Here is a 26,586-nt window from a genome sequence, read left to right as displayed (position 1 = left end):
CTGCTGTTGTTTAGAAAAAAATAATAAAACAAAGAATGTATAAAAGAAGCAAATCTACTTTTTTCTGATTCTTCCCCAGTATGACTCCCCAAAGACAGAATGGTGTTCTTTCAGACATTTTGGTTCATATTCAGATACATATCTGTGTATTTACATGTTTAACTATATGTCTTTCACACACATAGACACACACACTTACACACAGAATTGATGATCATTGTTCGCAGATTTCCTTATTTGCTCATTTTCTTACTTGTGATAATTTATTTGTAACTCCAAAATCAATACTAATGGTGTTGCATAGTCATTCACTGACAACATTCAAAGTGCCTAGAATATTATAGATGTTCGATGAATATTTTTCGTTTTCCCCTTTTTCCCTCACCCTGGGGTCTCCTCCTTTGCAGCTCGTAAATTCTTCCCTTATTATAATTATCTCATAGCAGTACTGGACTGGTATTCAGCATATCTTGTCCCACTCAACAGATGAGTAGGTTAGACACGAGGAGGTTCTGTGAACTGCTCAGGATCACACAACTACTTGAGGGAACAAGGACTAGAACTTTCTACACGCTATGTCACAGATGGTTCTTTAGTTCTCTTTTTGCATTTGGAAAAGATCGGTCACTGTTTAATCTCTTTTCTACAGAACCAACTGCCTCAAGTCTTGTCCCGACTCTTCCCTTTCAAGAGGGGCCTCTGCCATGCATATTGGGCTCCAAACTTCTGGGCTTTGTACAATGCTTTGGACAAAGTGCTCTCCATCATCGGTATAGTAGCCAGCCTTCTTACTTAGACGATGGATTTGGACAAGTCATACTGAGAAATGGAAAATCCTGCTTTGTGTTTTGAATGTGGCTGAACTGTTTGTTGTCTGGCCTTGTGTTTCAGCTTTCAGAATAAACAGGGGAGCAGTTCTAGGGACTAAGGTTTCAGTGTAGTAGACAGGCTGTGTTCCTTATAAAAACCATTTGTAGCAATGAGGTTGATCCTTTGCTTTGGAAAAAAAAATACAATATTTAGACATTTTTAAAAAGTAATTTTTGCCTTGAGTAAAATGTTATTCAGCAGTTAACTCTGCTTTTAAACTTAAATGTGTGCATAAGGAAAGAAGACTGTGTAAGCTGTGACTCTAGGTGTTCTATCAGTAAGGAAAATGATAGTCATGCATGAGATGAGAAGAAATGGGAAACCTAGGCTAGGCTTTTAAGTTTGGGTTGTGATAAAATAATAATAATAATAATAATAATAATAATAATAATAATAATAATGTATATCTTAAGATGGTTCTACTGAAAATAATTCACTCTAGAATAACTCACAGTAGTTTGTGAATATAGCCTAGCTTGATGGGAAATGGGGAGGATCAAGAGAAAGGTCAGTAAGCTTTGTCTGAAAAAAAATGGGCCAGATAGTAAATAGTTTAGGCTTGGCAGACCACATAAGGTGTTTTTGTTTGTTTTACCACCTTGAAAAATATGAAAACTCTTCCTAGCTTCGGGCTATGCAAAAATTAGTCACAGGCTGGGGATTTGGCCCTCAAGGTAGAATTTGCCAATTCCTGATCTAGAGTCTGATGATTTGGTTGGAGGCCCACCTGCATAAATGAGTGGCTCTGTGGCATTCTTCAAGTCACTTGATTCTTCTAGTGAGTATAAGAGGATAATGTAAGTAACTGTACCAATGCACTATGTTGTAAGAAACATGCAATAATAAAAAAATGCTATGTTGTTAGTAGCAGGGGCATTGTAGCCAGACAGATCTGAGTTTAATTCTACCACCTATCACTTGTGTGACTTTGGACAAGTTATACATCTCTCTGTGCCTCAGGGGTCTGAAAGTAATGGCTACAAAGCTCTTGGCACAAGTAGCTGCTGTCACTGTTTTGGTGCATACTTAAAGGAAATCATAATTTGGTATTATCCCTCACCCACTGTGAATCCAGCCTTGATGTCCAAGGACTCTTACAAGGAGTTTCTTAACATTTATATTCAAAAACCTTAAATAACCAGCATGGTATGAGGTATAAGGGCCACTTTCCTTGTCCGAGTGAGGAAACTAGGCTGTACATTATCTTATATATCTGCCTCTTCAAAGATGTCTTGGTCATGAATAGACACTTTTCTAAAGAAGACATCCAGATAGCCAACACGCACATGAAAAGATGTTCAACGTCACCCCTCATCAGGGAAATACAAATCAAAACCACACTCAGATATCACCTCACGCCAGTCAGAGTGGCTAAAATGAACAAATGAGGAGACTATAGATGCTGGCAAGAATGTGGAGAAACGGGAACCCTCTTGCACCGTTGGTGGGAATGCAAACTGGTGCAGCCGCTCTGGACAACAGTGTGGCGGTTCCTCAAAAAATTAAAAATAGATCTACCCTATGACCCAGCAATAGCACTGCTAGGAATTTACCCAAGGGATACAGGAGTGCTGATGCATAGGGGTACTTGTACCCCAGTGTTTATAGCAGCACTTTCAACAATAGCCAAATTATGGAAAGAGCCTAAATGTCCATCAACTGATGGATAAAGAAGATGTGGTTAATATATACAATGGAATACTACTTGGTAATGAGAAAGAATGAAATCTGGCCATTTGTAGCAATGTGGATGGAACTGGAGAGTATTATGCTAAGTGAAATAAGTCAGGCAGAGAAAGACAGATACATGTTTTCACTCATGTGGATCCTAAGAAACTTAACGGAAGTCCATGGGGGAGGGAAAGGGGCGGGGGGGAAGTTACAGAGAGAGAAGGAAGCAAACCATAACAGACTCTTAAATCCTGGGAACAAACTGAGGGTTGATGGGGGGTGGGGGAGAGAGGAAAGTGGGTGATGGGCATTGAGGAGGGCACCTGTTGGGATGAGCACTGGGTGTTGTATGGAAACCAATTTGACAACAAATTATATTTAATATATAAAAAAAAAGATGTCTTGGTCAGTGGCGGTAGCTTTAAGAGAGACTCATCAGACTGAAGGGAAAAGGAAAGAGGTTAATGAATACAAAATAATTTGGTAGTGTACACCTCCCCACATTTCACTGATTTTCAGTAGACCTTGTCTACTACAAGGCTGTGCTCAGACTGTCCTTGGCTGTCCTATTAGCTTGTTTGGGATGGGATTTGCATCATCATCCTCAGACTTGGTCATCTAATAAGTATTCCTTGAACACGTACGTGCTGGGGATAAAAATGGATTAATCATCGTTTCTGCTTTTAAGAAATCCAATACAGTGGAGGAAATGAGTGCATAAACAGATACAGGGCAGTAGGGTGAACACTAGATAGAGACATGTACAGGGTCCATATGTGTGTACCTAGCCCACAAGAAAATCAGCTCTACTTTTTTATTTAAAAGATTTCTCCCTCAGATGAGGAAGTGAATTAGGAGTTAACTTAGAGAAGTGATTAGGCCATTCTAAGCTAAGGGGACAAGTGTGGAGAGTGCTATGTCAATTCATTGTGGCCAAGCCACATTTAATCAAGCAGAGGATATGAGATTGGAGAGGAAGGGGCCAGATCATGGAAGACAGTTTTTGCCATGCTTGGGAATATGGACTTTATAGGCAATGAAGGATTCCAAGCTGGGATGTGACATGGTCAGACTTGCATTTTAGAAGCCTGCTTCATTTTAGAGGTGAGAGAGAGCAGATTGATATTCATACTGTCTGCACGAATTCCCTGTTCCAGTACAAAAAGCTGCTTTGCATCATATGATCTCAAGACCAGAGGCATTGTAGATAAAATAATAGTACAGAGTTGAGTTTTAATACAGCTCAACCTTGAAGCAACAATAAGATTTAGTAGATTTTTTTTTTCTCGAGGAGTTGGTTGACCAAATATTGATAAAAATAATACAAAATATCTACTTATTCTCTAGGTTTGGAATTGAAACTTCTTGATCCCAACAAAATTCCCAAGGCCTCAATGACAAGTGGTTTGGTTCAACAGTTCCAACACATAGTCCTTCCCTCAGTGACTCCCTTGGCCACCCTCATCTGCACTCTGATTGCCATATTGGTAAGAATTCACCCACGGTACTCGTTTCTTGAGTTTTCTCTGCTTTTCTTTTGTGTGGCTGGTTAATTTCATCTTTCAGGTTTTTCCAACTATAGGACAAATACCATAGCTGTCATCCTGCTGCAGACTGAGGTATTTCAGAGCAATTCTTAGAGTAATTTTGAACACCTTAAGGAAAGATTACTAGTACGACCTCTGCGAGAGAGATCCTTGCTGTGGCTGTTAGATCATTTGTTCATGATCTGAGGGGAAAAAAAGAAAAGCCTAGAGAGGAAGGGCCAAGGACTGCACTGTGGAGAAGGAAAACGTGTGTAGTGGGAACATCCAGGTTTCTGTTGTTGTTTTCATCCGTGGCTAACTGGTCAAAAATCCAAAGTTGCCTGGACTGCGTGGATATTTTGTCTTGATGACGACAGTGAGTTAAGAGAGTCAACAGTGGCTCTTTGAGTGTCAAACATTGAATCTAACATGACTCAGATGGTGTTAGAGGCTTCGTTCATAGCTGTTTTTGTTTGTGATCATGATGCTCTCAATTTCATGATATGATTTTAATGGCATTCAGTATAAATAACTCAATTCTACTTTAATTATACTCAGTTTTAATTTTGGTTTCTAAAAGATCAAACCTATTAAGATACCTGACCCCGCTTAATTAAGTGGCAGTGCTGATGGGTAATTAAGCTCTGCTGGCCTGCTTGTTCCCATGTTCTAACTGCCTAAAACTTTCTAAAACGTCAGCCTCATAAGCTGCGTATGGAAGGTCCTAGTTTTATTGTAAATTACAATCCAGCCCACAAAGCTAGGTATGTATTTATTAATATGGTAAAATCTAGTTTATTGTTAGCCTCAAAATGTTTTTGAACTTTTGTAGTTTGACCTGATATCAGTCATTCATTATTAATTCTGATGAACAGAATTAATTTTTTTTAAGTTTATTTATTTATTTTGAGAGAGACCGTGAGCAGGGGAGAGACAGAGAGAGAAGGAGACAGAGAATCCTAAGCAGGCTCCATGCACAGAGCCCCCCCAACACAGGGCTCAGAGTCATGAAACTGCAAGATCATGACCAGAGCCAAAGTAAAGAGTCAGACGTTCAAGTGACTGAACCACCCAGGTGCCCTGAACAGAATTAATATTAATGAGTTAAATATGTATTTCCAAAAGCCTTGTTTTCTGAGTAGGTTTTTAGTTTTTGTTGTTGTTTTGTTTTGTTTTGTTTTTGAGAGGGAGTGTGCATGAGCCAGGGAGGGTCAGAGGGAGAGAGAGAATCCCAAGTAGTCTCTGTGCTGTGAGCACACAGCCCGACTCAGGGCTTGATTTCACAACCATGAGAACATGACCTGAGCTGAAATCAGGAGTCAGACACTTAACTGACTGAGCCATCCAGGCGCCCCCTGTGTAGTTTTTTATAACTTTTGGTGGAGTGTTCACATGGTGATGAATTAACCCAGTGTAAGGGAGAATAGTCTAAGATGTACTGGTTTGCAGAGATGATATAAATTGTATTCGCCTGAACAATGTTTCTGTAAAGCCTATTTTGAGTGATACTGAAGTTTTATCTTTGCCTGTTGTTTCTAGCCCTCTGTTTTCTGTCTTTGGTTTAAACCCCAAGGGCCCAGAGGCTTTCTGCGATGTCTAATTCTTTGTGCCTTGAGCTCCTTCCTATTTGGGTGGCACGTCCATGAAAAAGCCATACTCCTTGCAGTTCTCCCGATGAGGTAAGCACATAACTCAGTCAGCCAGCATTTCTGGCAGATTTCGTAATGAGCCTGTTGTTTTCCATTTGACCTGTTCAGTGGGATAGGCAAAGGCAAAGATGTACAGGAATAGATTTATACTAGGACAGGACAGGGATGCTTAACTTGGGATCGCTGGGCCTGGGAATATGCACACACAGTTACTGCTGTTTTTTGTTAAGGGTACTACAGCAATTAAGAACCATGATACAAGGTGTTAGATCTGGATATTGAATGGCAGCACGGTATAGAAAAGCATAGGCGTTGGTGTCACCTCATTGGCGAAAATAAGATTTCATGGTTTCTTGTTAAGTGTTGTTAGAGTAATGATTGAGTCCATTATGGAGTAAAATTTAATATTTGTACAGAACTTCACATTTTGCAGAACTCTTGTTGAGGTGGTTTTTGGTGGGGAGAAGAGGGGTTTGGTTGGGTTTTTTTCTTTTTGCATTTTTTTTTTCTTTTGAGCCTCACAGCAACCTTTAAGGTAATTAGGATAAATTGATATCATCCCGTCTTAACATCTACAGAAACTGGGCTCAGAGAGTCTAAATGACTTATCCAAAGCCACACAGCTAGCAAGTAGCACAGTTAGGACTTAAACCTGAATGTTATGATGCTGGTTCCTATGATCTTTTCACTGTACCATGCTAAAAAATTAAAAATTAAAAAAAATTAAATGCAGTAGTGTCCATTTTGCATATAATTAAATCCTGATAGATGATATTAGAATTAGCCTTTTTTTTCCCTTGAGATTTTTCTTAAATCTTGAGAGAAATTAAGCTCTGAAGGAAGCTTAAGCAAATTTGTCACGTCAGTATATGGCTTGTCTGGATTCATTCAGCAACGTAGAGTTTCCAAATTAAGAAATAGAACAAAACTTCTAATGTCTTTAATTAGAACTCATACTAAGCACCATCAGGCATGGGGCACTGCCCAAGAGAAGAGCTCCAGGTCTGGAAATTAAACTCCCAAGTCCTGTCTCCCTGGCTACCACCACTAGGCAGCTCCTAGTCCCACCATGTCCCTTTCTGTGAGGAAGGCAGTTACTCAGGGAAGCAAGACTCTTTTTCAATACTCCCCAATTCAGTGTGGTACATTCTTCCATCAGTTGCTTAAATTTTCCCACGAAATGAATATTCTCAATTACATTGGACTTGTAGCAAAGATCAGTATGTTAGCTTATGCATAAGCCAGTGCTAGAAATAATAGATGCTGTCTATTCAAGCTGTCTGCTGCAAGTGTAAGTTTCAGTTGTTGTTTTAAGGAATTATTATAAGAATTTTTATTTTTAGCCTTCTTTCTGTGGGAAAAGCAGGAGATGCTTCAATTTTTCTGATTCTGACCACAACGGGACATTATTCCCTCTTCCCTCTGCTCTTCACTGCACCAGGTAAACAGCTTTTTATTTCAGAGAGAGAGATTTGATTGCCATGCCTTTTTCATCAGGGCCTAGAGATCAATATATCTCATTTAAATGACCTTAAAGTCTCTTGGAAGGAGAGAGCTCCTCCATGCTCTTAAATAAAACCTCTAATTTGTTCCTAATCCTCAGTATCTTTAGATGTCACAAAGATGCATCATTAAGCTCAAAAAGCATTGCTAGCACTATATAGCTGTGCCAGTGTGCTTATTATATTGCCTTGAGTATCATATATCTTTCTGTGATCAACCGAATTATCATCTGTATTTTTTTTTCTTTTAACAGAACTTCCCACTAAAATCTTACTCATGTTACTATTTACCACCTATAGTATTTCCTCACTGAAGACTCTATTCAGGTAATCCAAAAGAGTACATTTAAAATTATGTTTGCTGTTGTGAAATGTTTATTCCTAAATGGTCCGTTAAGCCTTTAAAAAATATTTTTTTTCAATGTTTATTTTTGAGAGAGAGAGTGCACGAGCAGGGGAGACACAGAGAGAGAGGAGGACAGAGGATGTGAAGCAGGCTCCACACTAACAGCTGAGAGCCCAATGCGGGGTTCGAACTTACAAACCATGAGGTCATGACCTGAGCCCAAAAAGCTGCCAGAATTTTTTTAGGGACAAATTACCCATAATCACATCACTCTGACATGACAACATAGTTCATGTCTTTAACTGAAGGACTATTTGAGGAGGGACTACCTAACTTAAATTAAAACCTTATATGAAAACTTAATATTAGAATGTAAAATATGCATTATGAGTAAAGCCACATAAATATAGATGCATAAAGCTAATATACATGTAGGGGCGCCTGGGTGGCTCAGTCAGTTAAGCGTCTGACTCTTGGTTTTGGCTCAGGTCATGATCTCATGGTTCAGGGATTTGAGCCCCACATTGGGCTCCACACTGACATGCGGAATCTGCTTGGGGTTCTCTATCTCCCTCTCTCTCTGCCCCTCCCCTGCTTGCTCTCTCTGTCTCTCAAAATAAATAAATAAACTTCAAAAAATATTTAAAAAAAATTTTTTTAATGTTTATTTTTGAGAGAGAGAGAGAGAGAGAGAGAGAGTGAGTGCCAGCGGGGGAGGGGCAGAGAGAGAGAGAGAGAGAGAGAGACACAGAAACCGAAGCGGACTTCAGGCCCTGAGCTGTCAGCACAGAGCCTGACGTGGGACTCAAACCCATGAGCTGTGAGATCACTACCTGAGCCGAAGTCAGACGCTCAACCCAATAAGCCACCCAGGCGCCCCTACTTCAAAAAATATTTTTAAATAAATATATGTAAAAATTCTTGTTATAGAATTATGGGTAGAATTTTTTCTCTTCTAAACTTAATATGATGTTATCCATATAATTTTTTAAAGCTCCTTTATGATTCATATCTGATTATGTCCATAAGCCTCATATACTTAATTATATTACAACTCAGTTCTCACCATATGACCCAGCAATTCCACTGTTAGTATATACCCAAAAGAACTGAAAAGAGGAACTCAAACAGATACTTGTACACAGTGTCCATTCCAGCTTTATTCACTGTGCCAAAAGGTGGGAACAGCTCAAGTGTCCATCAGCAAATGAATGGCTAAACAAAAGGTGGTGTATACATACAGTGGAGTACTGATCACTCAGAAAGAGGAAGGAAGTTCTGATGTGTGCTACAACATGGATGAACCTTGAAAACATGGGCTAAGTGAACTAAGCCGGACACAGAAGGACAAATACTATATAAATGCTGTAGAATAGGCAAATTCATAGAGACAAAAAGTAAATTAGAGGTTACAGAGTAGACGTTCGGGAGGAGGAATAGGGAGTGATGATTGCTTGATGTTTCCAGAGATTCTGTTGGGGTGATGAAAATGTTTTGAAAGTGGATAGTGATGTTGGTAGCAGAACACTATCAATACACTTACTGGGACTGAATGGCATACTTAAAAATGGTTAAATAGCAAGTTGTTTGTTATTTTACCAAAACAAAAGCATCTTGAAAACCATCAATTACCTATTGTGTAGCATTTTTTTACATTAGCGTCACAGCATCCAGCTCCCTTTCCTCCCCCAGATGCAGAGCTGGTTCTCTCAGCAGCTTCACTGAGGCGACGGCATGGGTAGATGACAGTTGGGTAAATCTGGATTGTTGAGCTAGTGCAGTGGTATATCATTCTCCATTTTTTCTAAATGTGAAATTGAATGCACTCTTTTGACAATGGCTTTGGCTATCGTTCACATCAGGACGGTGCAGGTGGGAAGCTTCAGCTGAGAGATGTTTGCTAAACCAGGATGACTTGTTTAAAATGAGACTTTTCTCTCCTTTTGTGTTCAGAAAAGAAAAACCTCTTTTTAATTGGTTGGAAACTTTCTACCTCCTTGGCTTGGGGCCTCTGGAAGTCTTCTGTGAATTTGTATTCCCTTTCACCTCCTGGAAGCTGAAGTACCCCTTTATCCCTTTGTTACTGACCTCAGTGTATTGTGCAGCCGGCATCACATATGCTTGGTTCAAACTGTATGTTTCAGTGTTGTCTGACCCTCCTTCCAGCAAGACAAAGAAACAATGAATAAAGGAACTGCTTGGATGTCTTCCAAGCAATTATTTCATGGGAAATTAATCAGAACTTGAAGAAAGTTGCTGGTGGCATGAACCATTCATTTCAGTGGTTCTGTTTGGAAGACCATTCTTCTAAACTTGGCCTTGCCCAGCCTAGCGACGTGATTGTCACCATGGTGAGAAACCACTTACGCTCCCTAAGCAATGAAGCACATTTGAAACAAATCTCGCCTTGCCCTGTTCAAGTCATCTGAGATGATTCAGACTGCTGTGCTTGCTCACAGCAAGCAGGGAGTCTACCAACAACATGATTATTTGTAGCCTGTGATGACCATTGTCAGGCTATAAGGCATAATTAGAATCATGTGCTAAGGGAAATAGAAATAAAATGCTGTTTTGTATTTCTGAACAAGAATGTTCTGGATCATTATCTGCTCCTATATTTGCCTACTGGCGTGTGCACACAAACAGGTGATGTTCTGTCCCCATTCTATACACCTTGTTCCAAGAGGTGGTTTTTGTTGTTGGTTTTGTTTTTTTTTTTTGAAATTATACAATAACAATACTCACAAAGCCAGGGGGTGAATACTTAATGAACTGGTTTGGCCTGTCAGCATATCAACGCTTGCGCTGAGTTAAGGACATCTTGTACAGTTCATTTATTCTAACAGCAAGCTCTGCAGTTTTGATAAGGCTGCCACTTCTTAAACTTTCGTCATATGAACAAACTTAAGTGGTTTTTGTAGCCTGGCCATGTCCTCTCCCTTCTAGAAGAGTCCTTCACACACACTTTTTATCCACGACCCCAGTTTGCCGAATATCTGCTGCACATTCAAATTCAGCCAACGTTTATCTAGCCAACACCAGGACCTTTCACACATTTTATTTACCCCTTATCCTCTAAGAAGATCAGAGTCCAAGTCAATGGCATCCTGCGATGCTAATCCAGCTATCCCATCCCTTGAATCCACTCAACTTTCTGGAGACGTCTTTTGAGTCCATTGCAGAGATAAAGATGGAGATTTTGCCAAAGGGGGAGAGAAGCATAGCCCCTCCAGCCTGTTTTCCTCACCACAGTCCCCTTGGCACTTCGTGTTCCAGCTGTCCTGACAACTGCAAATTGCCAGTGTGCCATGCTGCTTTGTGCCTCTGCTCCCTTTCATCCATTCTACTTCCTGTCTCTCTGCTGACTTTCCTACCCTGTCATGTGATTGTACGTACTTCATCAAAATTAAACTTAACTGCTACCCTATGTATGAATATGCAGGTAGTATGGTGTAGTGATTAAGAATAGGAGCCCCAGAGTCACACAGCCTGATCTTAAATCCTGCCTCCATCATTTTTTTATCTGCAGCCAGGTTATGTAGCCATCCTTTGCCTCAATCTCCTTGTCTCTAAAATGATTACAAAAAATTTAGAATGCTGCCTGACACATGAATGTGCAATAAATATCACTTGACATTTTTAAGAATCCTTTCCTCTGCCTCAACCTTCTCTCCCCATGCCCCAGAACTGAGTACCCTCACCATGTGTGAGCTCCCATGCTGGGGAGTCTACATCTAATATTAATTCGTTTATCTTTTTTCCCCAGGAGGTACTAGCAGTTTGAGAGCAGAGACCACACTTGTCTTAATAGCCCCAGTTTTTGGCACAGTTGAATGAATGAAGCACACCGCACAGGCCATAAATCTAAGTGTTTACTAATACCAGCATTAATGCAAGAGACTCAGTGTAGTTCACATCTTGGCCAATTGATGTGCAAGCAAAAAAAAAAAAAAAAGAAAGAAATTAGAAGTTGAATTTGGATGCATATCAACAAGGCCAAATTTAATCGTACTTTGTAGATTGTTCTGTGATGCCAGAACTGGAAGAGCCTATGTGGTGCAGAGATTTCCAGAATGTTCCGAAGAGCATGGGATGTTCCTGAGAGTTGCCTCAGAGGCTCTGGACCCTGTCCCATCTTCCACCAAAGCAAATATGCTTTAATCTATTTCATATATTGGGCTTTGCATAAATTTTTGTTTGACAAAGAGTTCAAAGTCCAAATACAGTTTCTTTAAATCAACTCAACCTCAAGGGGCACCTGGTAGCTCAGTTGGTGGAGCCTCCAACTCTTGATTTTGGCTCAGGTCATGGTCTCCCGGTTCATGGGATTGATTGAGCCCCATGGCAGTGTCCTCACTGATAGCGCAGAGCCTGCTTGGGATTTTCTCTCTCCTCTCTGCCCCTTCCCCTGCTTGTGCTCTCTCAAAAGAAACAAACATTTAAAAAATAAAATAAAGCAACCTCTTACGTTACCAGGAGGGAAACTGCTCCAGAGACAGGAATATCTTGTTGGTGCCACACAGACTCGAACCCACACTCCTGCCTATGGCCCAGGACTCTCCCAAGTACCATACTTCGTATTCATATATTTAAACTTTGCAAGATGTGGCTGGCTTTCAATAACAAATTTCTAGGTTTCAGCAGTTCCTAAGTAAACCAAAGTGCTGTTCAAAATGTTTTGAAATCTAGAATTAAGTAAAGTCAAGAACAAGCTAAGGTTACCGTCAAAATTTAAATAGGGTATATAAATAACTCTTTTTTTTTTTACCTGCTGTTTAATTTATATGCAGTGTGCCAAGCTTTAAGAAGATAAAAGAAAGATGGGAGGGACTTGGTACTCTTGCTCCTAGTATCTTTACCCAAGCAGGGGGGTAGAGCTGGAACCAGCAGGGAGCTACCAGGAAGATGCACTGCCTTTCCAGCCTGAAACTGCTGTGGTGTCCTTGTTAATCACCACCTGAAGCTACTCTTTCTGAAGGAAGCACTTCAGTGTCAGCGAACTGCCCCCTACATACAGTCTATGTGGCTGTTATGCAGCTAATGGAGCAGGAAAGCATTCCAATAAAATATGGCCTTTGAAAAACTACTCTTGAGTGGTTTGATGAAATTACATTTCCATCGTGATTGTGGTAAAAAGCAAATCTTTTGACCCCTCTATCTCATTTCTGGTGCTCCAAAGAAACAGACTACTGTGCTGATGGCAGCTGAGATTAGAGCAAACCTATAAACCTCAAAAACTTGAGTCAGTACAGCCGTTAGTATATCACAATGAAGTCCCATATTCAGCATGCCCGTTTAATAGAAAGATCGATAAATGTACCAATTTTTCTGTTTTGGTCCCAGGAGTCAGAAATAAAAACAATAGGGGCACCTGGGTGGCTCAGTCAGTTAAGTGTCTGACTTTGGCTCAGGTCATGATCTCATGGTTCATGAGTTTGAGCCCCACATTAGGCTCCATTCTAACAGTGTGGAGCCTGTTTGAGATTCTCTCTCTCTCTCCCTCTCTCTCTGCCCCTCCCCCACTCGTGCTCACTCTCTCAAAATAAATAAACTATAAAAAATATTTAAAACAAAAAACAATATGCCTATTTCCTATGAAAAGGACAGGACCTGAAATATACCTATGGCAGAACTCTAGAATCCTAGAAAGGCTCTCAGATGATTACTTGGCACATTTTTAACAGTTTTCTTGACAATAAATAGTCAGTGTGGAAGTGTTCACCACGTCATAAAACAACCCCTCCCATATTCCTTAGGGCATTTAATGCTGAATTAATATTTTTCTTCCTCTGACTTTTACTAGTCTCTGGAGGAGTACATAATGAGGTCCTATTCCCATTTATGACAGCCTTTCAAGTGATATACAAAAGGAAAATCCCATATTGTGTCCTCTTTTGTTGAGTGCCAAGTACCCTTCTAGGCATTACCTCTTTTACCCTTCCTAAAACTTTGGAAATCAAATTCATTTATTATTCCTTTAAAAAAAAATTCACAGGAGCACCTGGGTGGCTTAGTCAGTTAAGTGTTCAACTCTTAATTTCGGCTCAGATCATGATCTCACGGTTGGTGAGATTGAGTCCTGTGTTGGGCTCTAGGTGGACAGTGAGGAGCCTGCTTGGGATTCTCTCTCCCTCTCTCTCTGCTTCTCCCCCATGCATGTGAATGCTTGTGTTCTCTCTCGCGCTCGCTCTTTCTCTGTCTCTCAAAATAAAAATAAACTTTAAAAAATTACAAAAAACATATTCACTGAATTCCTACTGAGTATTTTGTACTATGCTAGGTGCTAGAGATCAAAAGGTAAACAGAGACATATTCCTGCCTTCAAGGAGTTTATATTCTAGTGACTGGAGAGTCCTGAAAGCCAGAAAGAGTGGCATAAGCTGAAGTTGGAGAAGTAGGCAAGGCCCAAGTCATGCAGGGTCTTTTAGGCCATTGTAAAGAAATTAATTTTATTTTGAGTACAATGAGAACAAAAGGGTTTAAAAATTTCTGAATTGGGGCGCCTGGGTGGCGCAGTCGGTTAAGCGCCCGACTTCAGCCAGGTCACGATCTCGCGGTCCGTGAGTTCGAGCCCCGCGTTGGGCTCTGGGCTGATGGCTCAGAGCCTGGAGCCTGTTTCCAATTCTGTGTCTCCCTCTCTTTCTGCCCCTCCCCCGTTCATGCTCTGTCTCTCTCTGTCCCAAAAATAAATAAACGTTGAAAAAAAAATTAAAAAAAAAAATTTCTGAATTGATTTTCATGTACATGGAGCAAAATTCAAAAAGTCCCCAGCCACCCAGTTCCCCTACCAACAGGGCAACCATTGCCATCAATATCTTATATCATTGCAGAGACACCAGACATATCTGTATGTTTATAAACACACAAACGATACCATTCCACACACTGTTATGACCTTGCTTTTTCTTCCTTAATGTATTTTGGAATTCATTCCATTATAGGTATATATAAAATTCCATCATGCTTTTTTAACAGCTGCATAATATCTGTATCTGTTATCTATTGCTGTGTAACAAACTCTGTGGCTGAAAAAGCGCATCTCTTATCTCAAAATTGTAGGTCAGGAATCCAGGCTCAAGCTTATCTGGTTCTCTGCTTTGGGGTCTCTCACAGGCTCCAGTGACACCTTGGAGCTATGGTCTCATCTCAGGGTTTGACTGGGGACAGATCTGTTTTCATGCTCACACAGTTGTTGGCAGAATGCAGTTCTTTGTGGGTTGTAGAACTGATGACCTCAGTTTCTTGCCGACTTTTGGGTAGAGGCTACCCTCAGTTCCTTGCGGTGTAAGCCTCCCCATAAGGTAACTCACAACAGAGCAACAGACTTCATCAAAGTCAGCAAGGGAGAGAGTCTGCTAGCAAGACAGATGTATGTTATGTGATGTAATCATGGAAGTGACCTCTTGCCACCTTTGCCCCATTCTGTATATTAGAAGGAAGTCCACATGTCCCACCTACACTAAAGGGGAGGGGATTACACTGGGCTTGAGTACCAGCAGGAAGAGATAATTGGGGGCCATTTTCAAGTCTGTCCATTAAGGTATCCATTGTATAGATGGACCATAATTTATTTAACAAGTTTCCTCTCAATGGACCTTTGTTTCCAGTATACTTTATTCTGCACATGCGCTAGGATTGCACATGTTATAGGATTAAATTTCTAGAAGTGGTTTCTGGGTTGAAAGCTATGTGCATTTAAAAATTGGTCGAATATTAGGGGCATCTGGGTGGCTCAGTAGGTTAAGCGTCCGACTTCGGCTCAGGTCATGATCTCAGTGAGTTCGAGCCCCACATCGGGCTCCATGCTGACAGCTTGGAGCCTGTAGCCTGCTTTGGATTCTGTGTCTCCCTCTCTCTGCTCCTCCCCTGCTTGCACTCTGTCTCTCTCTCTCTCAAAAAAATAAATAAACATTTAAAAAAATTTTAAGGAAAAAGATTATTAAAAAAAAAAGATTAGATTGACAAATTTTACTATATCAGAAATTTTTTTATTTAAAAAAAATTTTTTAAGTTTATTAATTTTTGAGAGAGTCAGAGTGTGAGCAAGGCGGGGGGCAGGGTGGGGCCCGCAGAGAGAGACACACACACAGAATCCAAAGCAGCCTCCAGGGTCTGAGCTGTCAGCACAGAGCCCGATGCAGGGCTCTAACTCACAAACTGCGAGATCATGACCCAAGCTGAATTTGGATGCTTAATCGACTGAGCCACCCAGGCACCCCTACTATATCAGATTTTTTTTTTTTTTAATTTTTTTTTTCAACATTTATTTACTTTTTGGGACAGAGAGAGACAGAGCATGAACGGGGGAGGGGCAGAGAGAGAGGGAGACACAGAATCGGAAACAGGCTCCAGGCTCTGAGCCATCAGCCCAGAGCCCGACGCGGGGCTCGAACTCCCGGACCGCGAGATCATGACCTGGCTGAAGTCGGACGCTTAACCGACTGCGCCACCCAGGCGCCCCTATATCAGATTTTTAACTTCTAGCCTTATAAACAAAGTTACAAGACAAACAACAGATTAAGGAAGGGTATTTTATAACATATATAGGAAAGGATTCATATTACCTCACACAAGAAGTTTCTACAAATCATTTTTAAAAAGACAACTCCAGGGGACATCTGGGTGACTCAGTCCATTAAATGTCCCACTCTTCATTTCAGCTCAGGTCATGATCTCACAGTTCGTGAAATCGAGCCCTGCATCAGGCTCTATACTGGCAGCATGGAGTCTGCTTGAGATTCTCTCGCCCTCTGCCCCTCCCCCACTTATTCTCTCTCTTTCTCAGTCTCTCTCTCTCTCTCTCTCCCATTCTCTCAAAAATAAACAAATAAACTTAAAAAAAAAAAAAAAAGAAGACAATCCTAGGGGTGCCTGGCTGGCTCAGTTGGTGGAGACTGTGGCTCTTGATCTCAGGTTGTGAGTTCAAGCCCCATGTTGGATGCAGAGAGTCCTTAAAAATAAAATCTTAATAAAAAAGAAAGACAACTCTAAAGAAAATAAGCAAATTATATGAACAAGCAACGAAACAGAAGGAAACTCAAATGGAAAATAACTATTTTCATTGGATAATAGGGAAATGCAAATTAAAACAACATTGAGCTCCCATTTTTCAACATCAGATTGGCAAAAATTAGTGTCACAATAGAAAACATTGCTACTTTCACACATATTGTGGATGGAAATGGAAATTGGATCAGTCTTTTCATACAGGAACTTGGTGGTGTCTAGTAAAATTGAAAATTCATATATTCTGAAACTCTTTTACATGGACTTATATAATATCTATACAGAGATAATATATACAGAATGTGTAGACCTTTAAAACCACACACAAAAAAAATTTTTATATTATTTATGAATTCATTTATTAACATTAATATGGATACTAATATACATATGGAATTTAGGATCATGGTTGCCTCTAGGAAGGAAGGAAAAAGACTGGGATGTAAGGTTGAGGTCAAGAGGAATTTTAGCTTTGAACTGTATTACTTACATATCTTTGAAGGAGAATATATACAAATGTGTGCATCTGTGTATATACATCAGGAAACAATAAATCTGAAGTAAATACAACAAAATGTTACGATGGTGAATATATGAGTATTTATTATATTGTTCCTTATACTTGAAGATTTTTAAAACTTTTTTTCAATGTGAAGAAGACTTATTTTTCGACATACTTAATTTGAGATGTTTGTAAGATATCCTGGCAGAGATTTCAAGTAGGAGAATAGATGTATCATTTGAGCCTAGAAGAGAGTTTGGGCTAGAGTAAAAAATGCTAGAATCATCAATATATACATGATAATTAAGGCTAAGGAAGTAGATATGTCACCTAAGGAAAGAGAAGAGATAGTAAAGAGAAGAGGACCCAGGACAAGTCTTGAGGAAATCTAACCTTTGCAAGCTGAGAAGAAATAGAGGATGGAAACTGAGAAAATGAAACCAGTGAAGCAAGAGAAAAATTAGGAGTGTATGGTGTCCTGGAAGCTAAAGGAAGAGAGTGTTAATTGAAAGTATGAAGAGGACAACTGTGTCTAATGCTGCTGAGATGTTGAGTAAAATCAATGAGTGTGATAATATGGAGGTCACTGGTATTCTCGTTAGGGTAATTTAATTGAAGGTGAGAGCAGAAGGACATTGTCATGGGTGACCAAGATTTCTTAGACAAGACACACAAAGCACAATCACAAAGAAAGAAAATGGATAAATGTCCCTACATAAAAACAGTAAATTTCATTAGCGTTGAGAGTATCTGTGGAATTACTACAAATCAGCCAGTAAAAAAGACGATCCAATCCAAAAGAAAAGTGAATAAAAGATAAACAATCAACTAATTCACAGAAGAGGAAACTGGAATGGTCAATATTTTGAATGGTCAAAATATTCGTTTTCAATAAATATGAAAAGAGATTCAACTTTACTAATAATCAAGGAATGGCAAAACAATAACGAAATAACATTTCTACCAGTAGATTGGCAAAATCGAAGTTTGACAATGGCAACAGGCAGGGGTTGCCAAGGAAACCAACAGAATCAAGTGGAAAGCTATTAGAACTAGTAAGCGTTTAGCAAAATGCTAGACATAAGAATGACATCTTAATCAACGTTTAGAAAAAGTAATCGAATATAAGCTATCATTCCCAGTGGTTATAGAAACTACACATACCTAGAGACAAACTAACAAAAATGTATAATAGTTTTATGGAAAAAATTATAATGTTTTAATGAGGGGTATAAAAAGAAAATTTGAATAAATGGAGACATATATACAATGTCCATGCATGAGAAGGCTCAGCATTTTAAATATATCAATTCTCCTCACATTAGTTTATAAATTCATTACAGTTCTAATCAGTACCCCCAGTGAGATTTTCCAGGGAATTTGACAAGGTGATTTTAAAAATGAGGACAAATAGAAGTGTACAAATAGTAATAATAACCACTAACATTTAGTGTGAGCTAGGTTTTGAAAAAATATGTGGGTAACATGCCCCACCAGAAATAAAAGAATATTACAAAGTTGTAGTTATTAATGACCCAGCAATCACACTATCAGGTATTTATCCAAAGGATACAACAATATAGATTCGAAGGGGCACATGCACCCCAATGTTTATAGCAGCATTATCAACCATAATTAAACTATGTCGAGAGCCCAATGTCCATCGGCTGATGAATGAATAAAGACAATATGGTATATATACAATGGAATATTACTCAGCCATCAAAAGGAATGAAATCTTGCCATTTGCAACAACGTGGATGGAGCTAGAATGTATTATGTGAAATGAAATGAGTCAATCAGAGAAAGACAAATACCATTTGATTTTACCCATATGTGGAATTTAAGAAACAAAACAGATGAACATATGGGAGGGAGGTAGAGAAGAGAAGGAAACAAGCCACAAGAGACTCTTAATGATAGAGAACAAACTTGGGTTGACAAAGGGAAGTGGGTGGGAGATGGGCTAGATGAATGATGGGTACTAAGGAGGACACTTGTGATGAGCACTGAGTGTTGTATGTAAGTGATGAATCACTGAATTCTACTCTGAAACAATATTGCATTGTATGTTAACTAAAATTTAAATATAAATAAGTAAAAATAAACAAAGTTGTAGCTATTAGTGTGACAAAGGTACAGTAATTAGCAAAGAAATCTGTAGAATAAGATAAAGTTCAGAAATAGACTATGACTGTTAACCAACCCTTTTGTGGTAATCATTTCACAATATACATGTCTATCAAATCATCACATCTTATACCTTTAATTTATGTTATATCACAATAATGTCATAACAAAGCTGGAGATTTTTAATTTTAAAAAACAAATAAATAGACTATAGCATTTCTGATAGCATGATGCATAATAGAGTTGGAGTTGATTATTGGTGGGTGAGTATGATGAACTACTTAATAAATGGTGTTGGGCCAGTTCTCATGTGTAACATTCCACATACCCAACACGAAAATAAAATCCAAATGGATTAAAGACTTACACATAAGAAATTAAAACCTGGGAAAAATATATAGGGTCATATCTTTATGATCACAGAATAAAGATTTCTTTTTTTTTAATGTTTATTTATTTGGGGGGTGAGAGGGGCAGAAAAAGAGGGAGAGAGAGGATCCCAAGCAGGTTCCACACTCAGTGCAGAGCCGGACGCAGGGCCTGAACTCACAAATGATCATGACCTAAGCCAAAATCAAGAGTTAGATACTTAACCCACTGACCCACCCAGGTGCACCATGGAATAAAGATTTTTAAACAATATGAAAAACATAGACCATACAAAAAAGATCGGTATATTTGACTAAGTCAATTCTTTCACTTCTGTATTACTTAAAAAATATCCTCCATAAATAATGCTCAAAGGCAAACAAAAGATTTGGAAAAGATATCTGCTACCTATATAACAAGGGATTAGCATCAGAATATGTAAAGAATTCGGGGCGCCTGGGTGACTCGGTTAGGCGTCCAACTTCAGCTCAGGTCATGATCTCACAGTTTGTGAGTTCAAGCCGCATGTAGGGCTCTGTGCTGACAGCTCAGAGCCGGGAGCCTGCTTCGGATTCTGTGTCTCCCTCTCTCTCTGCCCCTCCCCCACTCATGCTCTGCCTTCCTCCGTCTCTCAAAAATGAATAAATGTTAAAAAAAAAAGAATATGTAAATAATTCTACAAATCAATCAATAAAAGACAATTCAAAGGAACAAAATGGACCAAGGATAAAACCCAGCAATTTGCTGAAGAAAAGACCCAGATGACCAATAAATCTATGAAAGACTTCTCATAACCTTTCTAATTGTCATGTATATTTACATTAAAATGAGATGTTTTTCTTTTTAAAATGTATATTTAAAAAAAGGAAAAAATGCATTGTTGACCCCACATTGCAAAACGATCTTTTTTTTTAAGCTTATTTATTTATTTTGAGAGAAGAGTGAGAAAAAGTGGGGGAGGAACAGAGAGAGAGGGAGAAAGAGAATCCCAAGCAGACTCTGCACTGTCAGAGCAGAGCACGATGTGGGGCTCAAACTCAAGACAAACGCTTAACCAGCTGAATCACCCGGATGCCCCAAGTGTGTGACTCTCCATCTCAGGTTTGTAAGTTCCAGCCCCACACTGAGGGTAGAGATTACTTAAAAATCATAAAACAGGGGCGCCTGGGTGGCTCAGTCGGTTGAGCGTCCGACTTCAGCTCAGGTCACGATCTCGCAGTCCGTGAGTTCGAGCCCCGCATCAGGTTCTGGGCTGATGGCTCAGATCCTGGAGCCTGCTTCCGATTCTGTGTCTCCCACTTTCTCTGCCCCTCCCCCGTTCATACTCTGTCTCTCTCTGTCTCAAAAAATAAATAAATAAATAAATGTTTTAAAAAAATCATAAAACAAACAGGGTGCCTGAGTGGCTCAGTCGGTTAAGCATCCGACTTTGGCTCAGGTCATGATCTCACAGTTCATGAGATCAAGCTCTGCATCAGGCTCTGTGTTGACAGCTTGGAGCCTGGAGCCTGCTTGGGATTCTGTGTCTCCCTCTCTCTCTGCCCCTCCTGCAGTCTCTCTCTCAAAAATAAATAAACATTTTAAAAAAGAATGAAAATTGAAATAGACCACTTTCTCACACCATTCACAAAAATAAACTCAAAATGGATAAAGGACCTGAATGTGAGACAGGAAACCATCAAAACCCTAGAGGAGAAAGCAGGAAAAGACCTCTCTGACCTCAGCCGCAGCAATTTCTTACTCGACACATCCCCAAAGGCAAGGGAATTAAAAGCAAAAATGAACTACTGGGACCTTATGAAGATAAAAAGCTTCTGCACAGCAAAGGAAACAACCAACAAAACTAAAAGGCAACCAACGGAATGGGAAAAGATATTTGCAAATGACAAAGGGCTAGTATCCAAAATCTATAAAGAGCTCACCAAACTCCACACCTGAAAAACAAATAACCCAGTGAAGAAATGGGCAGAAAACATGAATAGACACTTCTCTAAAGAAGACATCCGGATGGCCAACAGGCACATGAAAAGATGCTCAACATCACTCCTCATCAGGGAAATACAAATCAAAACCACACTCAGATATCACTTCAGGCCAGTCAGAGTGGCCAAAATGAACAAATCAGGAGACTATAGACGCTGGAGAGGATGTGGAGAAACGGGAACCCTCTTGCACTGTTGGTGGGAATGCAAATTGGTGCAGCCACTCTGGAAAACAGTGTGGAGGTTCCTCAAAAAATTAAAAATAGACCGACCCTATGACCCAGCAATAGCACTGCTAGGAATTTACCCAAGGGACACAGGAGTACTGATGCATAGGGGCACTTGTACCCCAATGTTTATAGCAGCACTCTCAACAATAGCCAAATTATGGAAAGAGCCTAAATGTCCATCAACTGATGAATGGATAAAGAAATTGTGGTTTATATACACAATGGAGTACTATGTGGCAATGAGAAAGAATGAAATATGGCCCTTTGTAGCAACATGGATGGAACTGGAGAGTGTGATGCTAAGTGAAATAAGCCATACAGAGAAAGACAGATACCATATGGTTTCACTCTTATGTGGATCCTGAGAAACTTAAGAGAAACCCATGGGGGAGGGGAAGGAAAAAAAAAAAAGAGGTTAGAGTGGAAGAGAGCCCAAGCATAAGAGACTCTTAAAAACTGAGAACAAACTGAGGGTTGATGGGGGGTGGGAGGGAGGGGAGGGTGGGTGATGGGTATTGAGGAGGGCACCTTTTGGGATGAGCACTGGGTGTTGTATGGAAACCAATGTGACAATAAATTTCATATATTAAAAAAAAAAACTGAGAACAAACTGAGGATTGATGGGGGGTCGGAGGGAGGGGAGGGTGAGTGATGGGTATTGAGGAGGGCACATTTTGGGATGAGCACTGGGTGTTGTATGGAAACCAATTTGACAATAAACTTCATATATTGAAAAATAAAATAAAATAAAATGTATGAGAAAAAAATAAAAAAATTAAAAAAGAATGAAAAAAACTTAAAAAATTTCTGCATATCAAAGGAAATAATCAGCATAGTGAAAAGGCAACCTCTGGAATGGGAGAAAATATTTGCAAATCTATATCTGGTAAGGGATTAATAGCTAGAATGTATAAGGAACTTCCACAACCCAACAACAAAAAGAACCAAATAACATGAATTTTAAATGACCAAAGGACTTGAACAGACAATTCCCCAAAGAAGATATAGACATGGTCAATAAGTTGGTGTATGAAAAGAAGCTCAACATCACTAATCATAAGAGAAATGCAAATCAAAACCACAATGAGATAACAGCTCACATTCAACAGGATGGCCCCTATCAAAAGAACAGAAAACAGCAAGTGTAGGTAAGAACGTGGAGAACTTGGAATCCTTAGGCACTGTGGGAACATGAAATGGTGCAGCCTTATGGAAAACAGTAGAGAGGTTCCTCAAAAAAATAAAAAATAGAATTACCATAGGATTCAGCAATCCCACTTCTGGGATATATCTAAAAGAACTCAAAGCAGGACCTTGGGATATTTGCAAACTTATTTTCATTGCAGTATTATTCACAATAGGTAAAAGGTGGAAGCTACACAAATGTCCATTGACAGATGAATGGATAAAAAAAATGTAGTGTCTACTTTTTGTGATGGAATATTATGCAGCCTCAAAAGGAAGAAAATCCTGTCACATGCAGCAATATGATTTCATCTCAAAGACATTATGGTAAGTGAAATAAGCCAGTCACAAAAGGACAAATATTATATAATTCCATACATATGAAGTATCTACAGAAGTCAGAATCATAGAAACAGAAAAGTAGAGAGGTGGCTGCCAAAGCTGGGGGGAAGAGGGACATGGAATTAGTGTTTAATGGGTGTAGAGTTTCAGTTTTGCAGGATGAAGGACTTCTAGAGATATGTTGCATGACGATGTGAATATACTTAATACTAATGAGCTGTATGCTTAAAAATGGTTAAGATGGTAAATTTAATACTATGTATTTTTTACCATAATAAAAAAGTTAAAATGTTAATGTAGCAATATAAATTTATTATTACATTAAATATATCATAAACCCAAAAGTGTGTAATGCACATGTAAAGTCAAAAATAATAAAATGTACACTCAAGTACCCACCACACCTTAGAAATAGAATATTATTAATACCATAAAGGCCTTATGTGTGCTTCTCCTTCCCCAGAGATAATAATCCTGAATATTTATGTTAATCCTTCTCTTGCTTTTCTTTCCAAATTTACCAACATGTGTATCTCTAAACAATATATTTTTGCCTAACACTGAACTTTATATAAATGGAATTAAATATTCTCCTGTAACTTATCTCTTATTCCCTTATGTTTATTCCCTTTTTTAACATGACTCTCTTTTTTGAGATTCATCATACCAATGCATAGATACACCTTCCTATGAAAATACCACAATTTATTTTCTGTTTCTTCTTCTTCTTCTTCTTCTTCTTATATAGAGAAAGAGCAAAAGCAGGGGAGAGGAGCAGAGAGAGAGAGAGAGAGAGAGAGAGAGAGAGAATCTCAAGCAGGCCCCAAACTCAGCATGGAGCCCTACTTGGGGCTCGATCTCACAACCCTGGGATCATGACCTGAGCCAAAATGAAGAGTCAGTTTCCTAACCGACTGAGCCACCCAGGTGCCCCTTCTTTTCTTTTTGTTTTTTTGTTTGTTTAATGTTTTTATTTGTGAGAGAGAGTGCAAGCAGGGGAGGGGCAGAGAGAGGGGGACTGAGGATCTGAAGTGGGCTATGTGTTGACAGCTGAGAGCCCAATGCAGGGCTAGAATTCACAAATTTTTAGATCATGACCTGAGCTGAGGTTGGACACTTAACCAACTGAGGAGCCCCTTCTATTCCGTTCTTAACGGACATTTAGGATGTTTCCAGTTTGGGAGAATTATAAATGGCTATTGCTCCTGTGAATATTCTTTTTCTTTTTTTGACGTTTATTCATTTTTGAGAGACAGAGAGAGACAGAGCGTGAGTGGGGGAGGGGCAGAGAAAGAGGGAGAAACAGAATCTGAAGCAGGTTCCAGGCTCTGGGCTCTGGGCTGTCCTACATGGGACTTGAACCCATGAACCATGAGATCATGACCTGAGCCAAAGTCAGACACTTATCGACGGAATCACTCAGGTGCTTCTACTCCTGCATATATTCTTGTACATCTCCTAATCCTAGTACATGTATTCAAGTTTCTCTGGACACTAGAGTATAGGCTTAGAGTATAGATGTTCAAGGAACTGAAAACAATCTAAATATCCATCAAAAGGGTAATGGATAAATTAAATGTGACATATTTATATGATGGAATATTATACAGTAGTCAAAATGAATGAATCAGGGGTGCCTAGGTAGCTCAGTTGGTTAAGCGTTCCACTCTTGATTTCAGTTCAGGTCATGTTCTCCCAGTTGGTGAGATTAAGCCCCATGTCCGGCTCTGTGCTAACAGTGTGGAGCCTGCTTGGGATTCTCTCTCTCCCTGTTTCTCTGCCCCTCCCCTGCTCGTTTATGCACTCTCTCTCAACATAAATTAGTAAACTTTCAAAAAAAAAAAAAAAGGAATGAATCATTGCATGCAATGATAAAAGTGAGAGAAAAGAGGAACAATGAATTATACTATTTGGGTAAAAAAAAATAACAAACACACATAACATGATATTAAATATATGTAAAAATATAAAAAGTGAATTGGAAGTATATATACTAAACTCATGACAGTGGTTCTCTGGGGAAGAAGAGAGAGGGGACTTAAGCTTTATTTATAGTGTTTTATTTCCTTTAAAAAAAGGTTAAAAATAAATATGACAAAACATTAATGGTTGTGAATTCTGAGTGGTAGAATATGGGTATTTGTTATCTTGTCCCAGATTGGACTTAGAAAAATGTGGGGGAGAAGAATGTGTAAATATCATTTAAATATTTTTAAGTGTTTGCCTAAGAGTTCATTTAGTATTCAAAATTTACACAATCTTACTATGGGAAATTTTAAGTGGTTTCCCTTCTTTTGATGTAGTTTTAAAAATAAACACTGAGGTTTTTTTAAAAATTGTAAAACAGCTTTATTATATGTCATTCTATTTCCATAGGACTGATTTCCAGCTCTGTAATTACTGGATCAAAGAGAGTGAAACTTTGAAACATTTGCTGCTTTCCAGGCAACTCCCAATATACATTACCTAGGGAAATCCTAACTTGAAATATTATAGATCTGGGAGTGAATTTTATGAGACACAAAAGGTCCATCCTTTATTTAATCATTCTTAACTGATATTTAATTCTTCCACTTTGGAGCTCAATACCTCTGATACGTATACTTTTGCATTAATCTCTGGTTTAATCAGCATTTATCTAGGTAAAATGTTGACCTCACTACTGAATGAACACGAAAAGAAGACATTGTCACTCAAATCAGGAAGGGTTTTCGAAAGAGAGCTGTTCAAAAGTAGAAGCTCCCCATTACTGGAGGAGGTAGGGAAGCAAAGACTTGGCAATTACTTGGCACAATGTTATAAATTCCTTCTTTCATTCTTCAAACCTGTGGGGAACACCTTTTCCTTGAGCTACGTGCAAGGACGTAAAGACTCAGAGGTGAAAATTTTTAGGGTGCTGCCACCCAAGCTGACTTTCAAGAGTTTGGCTAAATGATCCAATCCTGATGTTCTCTGAATTCTTTGTTGCTGGCTGGATCTTAATTTTAGGCTTTGGAAGGTGTGCCTGTGAACAACGGGAAATTCAGCAAATGAAACTAGCTTTTATGATTTTGATTAATTACGTTTCTTAGAACGATCCGTCAAACCTACTTGTGGGTGTTGGATACAAAGATCAATTCGGCCTGAAGGGCCATTCAGGGGAGGGGGAAAGAGAGGCAATTCGGGCGGGGGGCGTCGAGAACAACAACAACAAAAAAGCAGTATCTACTAGTCTCTGAGCTCTGCTCATTTGGTGTACCCTAGACCCCGCGGTACCAAGCCCAGGAAACCCTACCC

The 26,586-nt window shown here is 39.3% G+C and overlaps 1 protein-coding gene across 6 annotated transcripts in view; it reads left to right on the top strand.

Moving 5' to 3' along the window:
• Positions 1-12,626, top strand: part of ALG8 (ALG8 alpha-1,3-glucosyltransferase) — a 29,730-nt gene extending 17,104 nt beyond the window's left edge. For 3 of the 6 annotated variants that reach the window (XM_025928435.2, XM_086678404.1, XM_086678405.1), the window contains 6 exons: positions 650-770; positions 3,889-4,028; positions 5,607-5,746; positions 7,060-7,157; positions 7,473-7,545; positions 9,518-10,154. In XM_025928435.2, coding sequence (XP_025784220.1) covers positions 650-770; positions 3,889-4,028; positions 5,607-5,746; positions 7,060-7,157; positions 7,473-7,545; positions 9,518-9,749 — 804 coding nt within the window. In that variant the 3' untranslated portion in view covers positions 9,750-10,154. Of the gene's footprint in view, positions 1-649; positions 771-3,888; positions 4,029-5,606; positions 5,747-7,059; positions 7,158-7,472; positions 7,546-9,517; positions 10,155-12,354 lie in introns of those variants that run through there. The other 3 variants (XM_086678403.1, XM_086678406.1, XM_086678407.1) reach the window with 3 other exon arrangements.
• The last annotated feature ends 13,960 nt before the right edge of the window (positions 12,627-26,586 follow it).

Source organism: Puma concolor, chromosome D1, assembly GCF_028749965.1.
Source record: "Puma concolor isolate L17-30 chromosome D1, mPumCon1.1.hap2, whole genome shotgun sequence".
NCBI classification, from domain to species: domain Eukaryota; kingdom Metazoa; phylum Chordata; class Mammalia; order Carnivora; family Felidae; genus Puma; species Puma concolor.
The sequence above is the reverse complement of the archived record's forward strand: the minus strand, read 5'-3'. Positions and strand labels throughout refer to the sequence as shown.